Here is a 12,570-nt window from a genome sequence, read left to right on the forward strand (position 1 = left end):
TGAGGATTTTTGCATCTAGGTTCATTAGAGATATTGGTCTGTAGTTTTCTTTCTTTGAAGTGTCTTTGTCTGGTTTAGGTATCAGGGTGATGTTGGCCTCGTAGAATGAATTTGGAAGTTCTCCCTCTTTTTCTATTTCCTGAAGTAGCTTGAAAAGTATTGGTATTAGTTCCTCTTTAAAGGTTTTGTAAAACTCTGCTGTATACCCATCCGGTCCTGGGCTTTTCTTAGTTGGTAATCTTTTGATGGTTTCTTCTATTTCCTCAATTGATATTGGTCTGTTTAGGTTGTCTATATCCTCCTGACTCAATCTGGGCAGATCGTATGACTTAAGAAATTTATCTATGCCTTCACTATCTTCTAATTTATTGGAGTATAATGATTCAAAATAATTTTTGATTATCTTCTGTATTTCTGAAGTGTCTGTTGTGATATTGCCTTTTTCATCCCTTATCCTAGTAATTTGAGTTCTCTATCTTCTTCTCTTCGCTAGCATGGCTAAGGGTCTGTCGATTTTGTTTATTTTTTCAAAGAACCAACTTTTAGTTTTGTCAATTTTTTCAATTGTTTCTTTTGTTTCGATTTCATTAATTTCAGCTCTGATTTTAATTATTTCTTGCCTTCTACTTCTTTTGCTGTTGTTTTGCTCTTCTTTTTCTAGGATTTTGAGATGAAGTATGAGATCATTTATTTGTTGGTTTTTTCTTTTTTTAAGGAATGAACTCCAAGCAATGAATTTTCCTCTTAGAACTGCTTTCAATGTGTCCCATAGATTCCGATATGTTGTGTCTGTGTTTTCATTAATCTCTAAGAATTTTTTAATTTCCTCCTTGATGTCTTCTATAACCCATTGATCATTCAGTAACCTATTGTTCCTTCTCCAAGTGATGTATTCTTTTTCCTTCCTTCTTTTATCGTTGATTTTCAGTTCCATTCCATTATGATCAGATAGGATGCATGGTATTATCTCTACTCCTTTATATTGTCTAAGAGTTTCCCTGTGACATAATATATGATCTATTTTTGAGAAGGATCCATGTGCTGCTGAGAAAAAAGTGTAATTGCTTGATGTTGGGTGGTATATTCTATATATGTCAATTAAGTCTAGGTTATTAATTGTGTTATTGAGTTCTATAGTTTCCTTATTCAACTTTTGTTTGGAAGATCTGTCCAGTGGTGATAGAGGTGTGTTGAAGTCTCCCATGATTATTGTATGGTGGTCTATTAGACTCTTGAACTTGAGAAGAGTTTGTTTGATGAACATAGCTGCACCATTGTTTGGGGCATATATATTTATGATTGTTATGTCTTGTTGGTGTATGGTTCCCTTGAGCAGTATGTAGTGTCCCTCTTTATCCCTTTTGATTAACTTTGGCTTAAAATCTATTTTATTTGATATGAGTATGGATACTCCTGCTTGTTTCCGAAGTCCATATGAGTGATATGATTTTTCCCAACCTTTCACCTTCAGCCTATGTATGTCTTTTCCTATCAAATGCGTCTCCTGTAGGCAGCATATTGTTGGGTCTTGTTTTGTGATCCATTCTACTAGCCTGTGTCTCTTGATTGGTGAGTTTAAGCCATTAACATTTAGGGTTATTATTGAGATATGGGTTGTTCTTCCAGCCATATTTGTTTATTTATGTTACTAAACATGGTTTGTTTTCCACTTTGATTATTTTCCCCCCTTTAGTGACCTACCTCCCACTGTTGGTTTTCATTGTTATTTTCCATTTCCTCTTCCTGTAATGTTTTGCCAAGGATGTTTTGAAGAGATGGTTTTCTAGCTGCAAATTCTTTTAACTTTTGTTTATCGTGGAAGGTTTTAATTTCATCTTCCATCCTGAAGCTTAATTTCCCTGGAAACACAATTCTTGGTTGGAACCCATTTTCTTTCAGTGTTTGAAATATGTTATTCCAGGATCTTCTAGCTTTCAGAGTCTGTGTTGAAAGATCAGCTGTTATCCTGATTGGCTTGCCCCTAAATGTGATCTGCTTCCTTTCTCTTGTAGCTTTTAAAATTCTCTCCTTATTCTGTATGTTGGGCATCTTCATTATAATGTGTCTAGGTGTGGGTCTCTTATGATTTTGCACATTCGGCGTCCTGTAGGCTTCTAGGATTTGGGATTCTGTCTCATTCTTCAAGTCTGGGAAGTTTTCTCGTATTATTTCATTGAATAGATTGCTCATTCCTTTGGTTTGAAACTCTGTCCCTTCCTGTATCCCAATGACTCTTAAATTTGGTCTCTTGATGTTATCCCATATTTCTTGGATGTTCTGCTCATGGTTTCTTAACAGTCTTGCTGAGCTGTCTATGTTCTTTTCAAGTTGAAATACTTTATCTTCATTGTCTGATGTTCTGTCTTCTAAGTGTTCTACTCTGCTGGTAGTATTCTCAATAGAGTTTTTAAGTTGGCTTATTGCTTCCTGCATTTCTAGGATTTCTGTTTGTTTGTTTTTTATAACCTCTATTTCCCTGTATAGTTGATCTTTTGCTTCTTGGATTTGTTTATGTAATTCATTGTTGAAGTGATCTTTCATTGTCTGATTTTGCTGTCTGATGTCTTCCTTGAGACTCCAGATCATCTGAAGCATGTATATCCTGAATTCTTTATCTGACATTCCATCAGCTGCAGCTATTACCTCTTCTAATGTTGAGTTGACCTGCAATGCTTGTGGTCCTTTCTTTCCTTGTCTCTTCATACTGTTCGCATTCCTTTCTACTTGGTGAAACTGTTGTGCTATTGAATTTTCCCCCTATATATTTATATTGGTTTTGTATAGTTGCAAAGTCTCCCTCGGCTCTGCCCCTCCTCCAATTGGGGCAATGTGCCTACCACGCCGGCAGGCCGCTGGGCCTGCTCTGCCGGACGGTAGCAGGTCCACCGACCTTGCAGGCGCGGGCGGCGGCTCTGTCCCTCTGCGGGCCGCTAGGCTTGTTCTGTCGGTGGTCGCAGTTCTGCCTACTTTGCAGGCGCAGGCAGCGGCACTGCCCCTCTGCAGGCCTCTGGGGTTGTTCTGCCAGTGGGTCGTAGGTCCGCCTACCTTGCAGGCGCGGGGAAGGGGGCGGCTCTACCCTTCCTCAGGCCACTGGGCCTGTTCTGTCTCTCGGTTGCAGGTCTGACCTGTTCTGATGGTGGTCATAGTTCCATCTACCTTGCAGGCGCGGGGGGGAGGTGGCGGCTCTGCCTCTCAGCAGGCCGCTGCTCCTCTTCTGCCGGTGGGTCGCAGGCCCGCCTACCTTGCGGGAGTGATTGGAAACTCTGCCCCTCCGCGGGCCACTGGGCCTTTTCTGTCAGTGGTCAGAGTTCCGCCTACCTGGCAGGCGCGGGGGGTGGGGGGCGGTTCTGCCCCTCAGCAGGCCGCTGGGCCTGTTCTGTGGGTGGTCACAGTTCCCTCTACCTTGCCGGCGCAGGGGGAGGGGGCGGCTCTGCCTCTCAGCAGGCCGCTGCTCCTCTTCTGCCGGTGGGTCGCAGGCCCACCTACCTTGCAGGAGTGATTGGAAGCTCTGTCCCACCGCGGGCCACTGGGCCTTTTCTGTCAGTGGTCACAGTTCCACCTACCTGGCAGGCGAGGGGGGTGAGGGGCGGCTCTGCCCCTCAGCAGGCCGCTGGGCCTGCTCTGTGTGTGGTCACAGTTCCCTCTACCTTGCCGGTGCAGGGGGAGGGGGCGGCTCTGCCTCTCAGCAGGCCGCTGCTCCTCTTCTGCCGGTGGGTCGCAGGCCCGCCTACCTTGCAGGAGTGATTGGAAGCTCTGTCCCGCCGCGGGCCACTGGGCCTTTTCTGTCGGTGGTCACAGTTCCCCTACCTGGCAGGCGCGGGGGGTGGGGGGCGGCTCTGCCCCTCAGCAGGCCGCTGGGCCTGCTCTGTGTTTGGTCACAGTTCCCTCTACTATGCTGGCGCAGGGGGAGGGGGCGGCTCAGCCTCTCAGCAGGCCGCTGCTCCTCTTCTGCCGGTGGGTCGCAGGCCCGCCTACCTTGCAGGAGTGATTGGAAGCTCTGTCCCGCCGCGGGCCACTGAGCCTTTTCTGTCGGTGGTCACAGTTCCCCTACCTGGCAGGCGCGGGGGGTGGGGGGCGGCTCTGCCCCTCCGCAGGCCACTGGGCCTGCTCTGTGCGTGGTCACAGTTCCCTCTACTTTGCCGGCGCAGGGGGAGGGGGCCTCTTTTAAGTTTTTTAAATAAATGATCTCATCCTGTCTAGATTCTTTTGCTGGTTGCTATTTTTTTTAAAAGTAAACCTTATATTAGAATTTTGAGACGTATCCATGTTTGTAACAGTAAGTCTAATATACTGATTTTCTACTTAAGAATTACACATTTTAACTTTATTTACTTATCTAGTCCTCTACTGATAGAAGTTAGGTATTTAGGGCTTTGCAGGAAACCTAGGAAGATAAAAGTAATGGACTATCATAGAGAGTTTCTCAACTCTGCTCTACCACCTTGGCACACGGCTATGGTGGGAGACCCTGAATTCTAAAACCTTGGGGAATGGGGTTTTAGTTTGCATGGGGGCAAACTAAAACAGAATGGACAGAGACTTTTGAGTCTTAGGATAAATACAAAAATGAAATAATGGACAGACCAAGGAATGAGGCAGTCCATGACCTTCTTATCATAGCCCAAAATGGCAGTGTCATGATGCACAGAAGTGTATTTGTGAACTTTTTCTTGTTTCTTAGCTCTATTATCTGCTTTATTCTGTTATTAGGCATAGTGATTCAGAATACTTACTTCCCATCTACATATAACAGGTTTCATTCATTTAAACCCCTTCAAGGATCAAATTTCCTGATCTCCTTAAGCCATTCAATATGAATATAAATCCAATGAATATCTTCTTTCTTTTAGATCTTCCCACTAAATAAATGGTACACATATGTGACTATTCATGAGAATTAACTGGGGATTTTTATAAAAATGCATACTTTTATGAACTCAACTTGTAAATTCTGATAAAGAATTTATAGAACATAAGAATTATATATTTCACATACAAAACAATCCTGAAGTGATTCAAAATTGAATTGAGACACCATTACCTTAAGTGTGTAGCTTAGTTTTTTTAATAGAGTATTCCCCAGAGTCAGCTGTATGAAAATTAATTTTAAAAGTAATATAAGTTAGAAAACCAAAGTTTTTCCTTTAAATATTTGGCCAAATTAAATGGATCTGAGTCAGTTATTACTATCCTGAAATGCATTTGCTAACAAAGCAGCAAATGCTATTGACATTGGTGAATATGCAAGTGATTCACACTTCAGAGGAAAGATGAAATGCTGTATTTGTGAAAGAGAAAATTTTATTTCTTGTAGGTATGGAGGATATTTTGTGCATTATTAAGATCATGTTTCCTGAATCCAGGCACATATGAAACTTTATAATTGGTTATGATGATTACAACTTTTTTTTTCCTATTGTGTTTCCAGCACAGTGATGCAGTCCATGACCTTCTTTTGGATGTGATTACATGGGTTGGAATTTTGCTGTCTCTTGTTTGTCTCCTGATCTGCATCTTCACATTTTGCTTTTTCCGTGGGCTCCAGAGTGACCGTAACACCATCCACAAGAATCTCTGCATCAGCCTTTTTGTAGCAGAGCTGCTCTTCCTCATTGGAATCAACCGAACTGACCAACCAGTAAGCCACCTTCATTGACATTAGTAAAGAATTCTTTCACTTCCAGTTTTCCATATTGCCAATACTGAAAATAATTATGATTGAAAGTATATTTTCTTTGATTTAATAGACAGTACTTTTCAGATGTTACTCAAGTTTTCCATTTTTCATGTTTCACTGTCGTAAAATACTAGTAAATGTGAATGAGATGCACATCTTTTATTTATTTGTTTGCTTATTTATTTATTAGAGCAGGTTTTGATTTTTCAGTAAAACATACAGAGATTTTCCAATGATCATTTGTTTCCACATATGCATAGTCTCCTCCTTTATCAATATCCTCCACCCAAATGATACATTTGTGACAGTTGGTGAACCCATATTGACATATTATTATTATTATTGAAAGTACATAGTTCATAATTTGTTAGAAGTCACTGTAGATGTTTATATATTTTATGAGTTTGGACAAATGCATAGATCTGTATATTTACCCTTAAAATATCATACAAAATATTTCCATTGACTTGAAAATTCTCTGTACTTTTTGTGGTCATTCCTCCCTCCCTTTGAAGCCATGGCAACCACTAATTATTTGTATTGTCTCCATAGTTTTGCCTTTGCTGAAATATTATTCATTTGGAATCATGTAGTTTGTAGCTTTTTCATATTTGATTTTTTCACTTAGTAATATACATTGAAGTTTTCTCCACGTCTTTTGGAGACAAGATAGCTCATTTCTTCATAGTACTGAATAGCTGTCCAAAATGTCTAATGTACCACTTTATTTATCCATTTACCTACTGACAGACATCTTGGTTGCTTCCATGTTTGGATAATTATGAATAAAGATACTATAAACATCTCATATGCAGGTTTTTGTACAAACATATTTCCAACTACTTTAGGTAAATATCGAGGAGTGTAATTACTGGATCATATCGTAAGAATATGTTTAGTTCTGGGAGAAATTAACAAACTATCTTCAGAAATGGCCATACTATTCTGAATAAGATTTACATTACTTCCAAAATTTTCTTTCCTTTCTCATAAATATCTTTCTGAAGAACTACATATCTTCATTATCTTTTTCTTAATTTTTAAAATTGTAGTGCTGAATCTTGGAGAATGTTTAATAAGGTCATTTGGAGAATGCAGAAATATCTTTTCAAACAGAATTGTTATTTTTTCAGCTTTATAATCTTGAAAAGATAGCTAATATTATCTTACATTTTGCATCTCAAAAATAGTTTTTCTAATTGACACACTTTGGCAAAGAGTACAAACTATAGGTTATTTTTAGAATATATATGCTTTTCCCAAATTTTGTTTGGTACTTTTTATTTCGTTGGATACAGTTCACCTCTTTAAGTGCCAGCTTCATTCTTGAATACTTCCTACATTTAGTCATTACTGAGGAAAGAAGGAAGAAACAAAGAAAGGAAAAAACAAACGGAACTAGCCAACTGTTTTTGGTAAAACCAAACCAAATGTATAAACAATAGACAACATCTTACATTACACAGATTTTGTGCCCACTTAAAATTTTTTGAGGCCTTTTCTGTTTAAGATTGATAATTATGGTACTAGTTTGTTTTCATGATTAAAACTGCAATGGAAAAGAAAGACTTTTGAGTATAATAAATAATTCATTCACTTAATACTGTTCTTTAGTATGTGCCTATATGCATGGTGTACTTTATGGTACAAATGCAGCTGGATTCATATCTGTGATTACACATTCATGATTAATGACTCAAAAGGTACAATTATGGTGAATATATTTGTAATTGGTTATCATATACTTATGTGGTAATTTTGTCCCTAAATGTATATATATGAATAAGCAATCAAAGTACACTTTCCTTTCCCCAAAAAAGTAAAGCCCTACAATAACAAAAATTAATAGCTGAAGTTGTAATTCTAAAAGGCAATAAATGAAAAATTGTGTTATTTTTCAAGAAGAGATTATGTTATTCTTTTGTTAACCTGCAATTTAAATACTATTTGATTTCTTTTCATTTAGAAATATTATTTTTATTTTTGCTTCCTGACATTACATATGGTATGATGAGCTTCACTAAATATTGTCTACTACACAAATTGGTTTTTGATGAGTCACATAAAGAATAGTGATTGAGGGGCTGGGATTGTGTCTCAGAGGTAGAGTGCATGCCTAGCACGTGCGAGGCCCTGGGTTGGATCCTCAGCACCATATAAAAAATGAAATAAAATAAAGATATGTGTCCACCTATAAGTAAAAAATAAATATTAAAAAATAGTTATTGATATGAAAAAACCTGGGTATAGTGAAACTTATCTTTCCTTTTATTGCTGATTAGGTATCCTCTTCTACATCTATCTAAGACTTGAGACCTGATTTCTCTCTCTTTCACATGTCCTTCATGTCATCTTTATATCCCAGTGACAGTGACCTACTCTTTGTCACATTTTTCTATCACCATCCCTGGTTTTTTTTTGTTGTTGTTGTTTGTTTGTTTGTTTGTTTTGGTACTGGGGATTAACCAAGGGGCACAAAACCACTGATCATATCTCCAGTCCTTTTTATGTTTTATTTTGAAATAGAGTCTCACTAAGTTGCCCAGGCTGGCCTTGATCATGTGATCCTCCTACTTCAGCCTCTAAGTCACTGGGATTAATTAAGGTGTATACCACCGTGCCTGCTTGTCACATTTCTTTAGGACCAGACTTATCAATAAATTAATCTTATTCTTAAAAATTTCTATAAGGTGCTGATGTTTGCTAATAGGAGTTATAGAATTTAGTCAACACTTCATGTAAATAGCAAGAACTCAAAGCAGTGAGAATTTCAGGAGCTGAAATGAGAACGGAAAATTAATAGATGGCCAGCAGAAATTTACAGTACCTTGTATATAAATGCCAGATGAAGTAACACATGGCTCTAATCCCAGCTACTCAAGAGGCTGAAGCAGGAAGATCACAAGTTCAAAGTCAACCCAGGCAACTTTCTGAGACCCTGTCTCAAGAATTAAAAAAATAAGAAAAAGACTGATGATGTAGCTTAGTGGTAGAACAACCCTTGCTTCAATCCCTGGTACCAATAAATAAATAAATATTTTAAAAATAGTTTTCAGGATTATTTTTTTTCTCCTGGTGCTAGTCATGTGTGTGCTAATATAAATAAATAAATAGAAAGATAAACAAACAAACAAATAAATAAATAAGAACTGTTGCTTCATTTGGCTAATCTTGTTTAGAGTGATACATAGTACATTGACAAAAATACCAGGAAAGAAACAAGGCAGGGAATCAATAAAGAAGCAATTACTAATAATTAGTAATCTCATCATAAAAGATTATCATTAATTATATTGTTTAATTTTAAGAAAATTTATTCCCCTTGGTTTTAATGTTCCTCCCTTCTTTACAATTAAATAACGTAGAGCTGGAGATGTAGCTCAATGGTAGAGCTCTTGCCTTGCACACCTGAGGCCCTGGGTTAAATTGCTAGCCTCAAATGACAACAACAAAACCAATTTACTATATTAGTACACACATGACTGACCAGGAAAAAAAAAATTCCTGAAATCTATTTTTAAAATCTTTAGACTAAGCTTAGTGGTAATTATCTATAGGCTCTTATTAGAATTTTTTCCTAAGTGTTGTAATTTGTCCTTATTCTGATGCTATGTTGCCATACCTAAGCCATTATTGGTATTAAGTACAGATTTCAAAGATAAACCATATCTAATTCGTGTTTAACACTTGTATTTTAAAGATCTTCTCTGGATGACTTCCGCAGACCTACCTTACTACCGCAATGTTGATAAACACTCATGTCAGTTTTTCACAGTTGACACACACTCACGTGGCAGATATTTGACTGACTCTGCTCATCTTCCTAGATCGCCTGTGCCGTTTTCGCTGCCCTCTTACATTTCTTCTTCCTGGCTGCCTTCACCTGGATGTTCTTGGAGGGCGTGCAGTTGTACATCATGCTGGTGGAGGTTTTCGAGAGTGAGCACTCACGGAGGAAGTACTTCTACTTGGTGGGCTATGGGATGCCCGCGCTCATTGTGGCTGTGTCTGCGGCCGTGGACTACAGGAGTTATGGGACAGACAAAGTGTGAGTGGATGGCTTTCTCTTTCTTTTCTCCCTCTCTTTAAATCTAGTTGAAATGAGCTTTCATTGGATTCTCTTGGTCTTTGTATTAACTCACAGAATTAAAGGAAGGATCTGGAAAAGCAAACGGATATAATTTAATGTATGATTACATTTTTGTTGTGAGGTGGGAAAAAAATGGCTTGAGACTAATTTTGATGCTGTTTTAAAACAGCCTATGTTTTCTAGATCATAACCTCAGGTAATGATAAGAATGATAATTTTGTTGTTTTTCAGAGACTTGAGATATTTGTACAATAAAGAGCTAAGTATATGAAAAGCTGTGGGTTTTCAGAGGACAGAGCAGTTCCTGACACAAGTGACATTTTTTTACCCTGTCATGTGACTCCTGGTCACTAGAAAACTTTTTATATCATTAATGGAAGAATTCTAAGAGCTAGATCAGGTTGCGTTCCCCCCTCCTTTTTTTTCTTCCTCTTACGTGGGTTTTAGAGTGTAGTGATGAATTTTAATTTCAATATAACTTTAGGTTAGTGAGACCAACAAATAGAGATGTCCAGCTACTGAAAGAGTTCAGTTAAAAAGTTTTTGTAATCCACATAAACTATTAAGATCCAAGGATGAGTGACGCTTTCAGTAGAAGAAAAATAAAGATCAAAAGAGATCACTGATGGATATCCATGTTTGGGACATAGACCAGGAAAGGAACAGAAAAGTAAAGAAAGAGAGGAGAAAAGTAGCACCCCAGAAATAGAGCTGGACTTTGAGGGTCAAGGAAAGTGAAAACAAAGTTTCAAGATGGTGGTTCAAAACCAGTGATGATTTATGTCAGGGATAGTTCAAGTAGGATGAGAATCAAAAAAAAAAAAAAAATCATTTGACCTTTGCAACAGCTGTTTTGAGAAAGTGCCAGAAACAGAAGCCAAATTGAAGGCATAAAAAGATACGTTAGTCATAAGAAAGCAAAGTCTTCAAGTATTATCCATATCCTGCAGTAATTTGATTGAAAAGTAGTGAAACCGTTAGCTTGTGCAATTACAATAATGAAGAAGGATTTTAGAAGATGAAGTCTTAAGCATGTTTAAGGTGAGAAGAATCAAATTGATAGGAGATTAACAGAGAAAAAAATGCCTTGTGCCTTATTTGTATTCAGTATGTATAGGCTGAATGAAAGGGAAAGGTCTTGGGGGAAGTACAAAATACTAAGCACAAGATTAGAAAGACTTTTATTTAATATTGAACATGGCTTTAAAATTCACCAAGTAGAAGGGTTTGGTGCTGCATGCCTATAGTTCTAGCACCTGGAAGGCTGAGGCAGGAGGGTCACTCTTTCAAGGTCAGCCTCAGCAATTTAACAAGACCCATTCTTAAGATAGGGCTGGGGTTGTAGCTCAGTGATTGCCTAGCATGTGCAATGCCCTGAGTCAAAGCCCCAGCACTGCCAAAAAAATTAAAAAACAAATGAATAAAATTCACCAAGTACATGGTATTAATTTTACAGATTAGAAAATCAAGGACCACATAAATTAATTGCCTTGCCATGGTTATACAGCTAAGATAGTTTCAGACAAGTGATAATGAAAGTCAGGTTTATTTCAAATGAAGTACTCCCTACAAATGATAAGGTAAATTTTGAAGCAGAGAAAAGTTTCCATCAAGTAGACAGTGAGGATTTTTATTGAGTGAATAGGTGAGGTCACATTGAAAGGACAGATTTGAAAAGCTGTAAAGTGAGCACTATGGAAAAATGTGTTCAGGAGCCAATCAGACTTTAATAAAAAGATTTCCAAGCAGCATTGAAGGCTCAGATGAGGTTAGATAACATCAATTTGTACAGAAGTTAAGCCAAATTTCATGACTTTCTACCAATATTCAGCAGCCTGAACATGATGGCAGTAAAGCAGCTTGCTTCCCAGAAATGAGGATCCATAAGGAGGAAGCAGCAAGGAGAGGATGCCAGAATTTGGGGGAGCATAATAAAAATACCATATGTGTTGGTGTATAGGCATTGATACAATTAAAAGAAGACCATCTAAATTTTGACCATCTTTTTTCCCCCTTGAGTACAGCAACAGGCTATATAACATCGTTTGTCTGAATGCAATTAATAACAAGTATTTTTAATCTGGCTTTGTGAATTTTAGTTAAAACTCAGTTTATTCTGTGGATCTCAGAAATAGTTGTAAAAATAAACTAAGATATGAAAAAATCTGAAGATATCTTAGGTGATATCATAAGTGACAGCCATTAGACTCATCATAGATTAAAACAAAGAATTTGTTTATTGACATAATTCACATACTGTAAAACTTCTTTAATGCATATACTTTGATTGTTTTTGTTATGTACCTATTGTTGTGCATTCATCACCATTAATTTTATATTTCTATTAACCTGATAACAAACCCACATAAGCAGTTACTCTTCCTGGACCTCAGGATTTTACCTTTTGATTAATGAATTCTCCCTCTAAGAAATTAACATTATATTATTTCAAATATTTGTTTTAAACAGTTCAATTTCATTCTCTTGAAGGTCCTGATTTGCTTTTGTTTTTGTTTAGTATTGATTTTATTTTCTTTTTAGTCATTTGCATATTTTCCTGTTACTGAGCTGATTCAACTTGTTTGCTTGGTTTTTTTAATCATGCATTTTGAGACAGATGTCATATTTCTGGATAGTAGAAATCTGTCTTTCTTGGAATCAATAATATACAGTCTCTTGTGACTTTGTTAAAGCTTTAGCCATCATGGCTTTAATTTCCTGCACCATAACTGGAAGGTCTCACTTACTGATATTATTACTTTGAGGGAATAGAAGCTAATTTATTTCCCAGTCACTGATTTAA

The 12,570-nt window shown here is 37.6% G+C and overlaps 1 protein-coding gene across 7 annotated transcripts in view; it reads left to right on the forward strand.

Moving 5' to 3' along the window:
• The window catches only part of Adgrl3 (adhesion G protein-coupled receptor L3), a 759,373-nt gene that overhangs the window by 669,198 nt on the left and 77,605 nt on the right, over positions 1-12,570 (forward strand). For all 7 annotated transcript variants that reach the window (XM_071614317.1, XM_027947334.2, XM_071614313.1 and 4 more), the window contains 2 exons: positions 5,429-5,638; positions 9,505-9,725. In XM_071614317.1, the coding sequence (XP_071470418.1) occupies positions 5,429-5,638; positions 9,505-9,725 (431 nt within the window). The remainder of the gene's footprint in view (positions 1-5,428; positions 5,639-9,504; positions 9,726-12,570) is intronic.

This window comes from Marmota flaviventris, chromosome 7 (genome assembly GCF_047511675.1).
Source record: "Marmota flaviventris isolate mMarFla1 chromosome 7, mMarFla1.hap1, whole genome shotgun sequence".
Taxonomy (NCBI): Eukaryota; Metazoa; Chordata; class Mammalia; order Rodentia; family Sciuridae; genus Marmota; species Marmota flaviventris.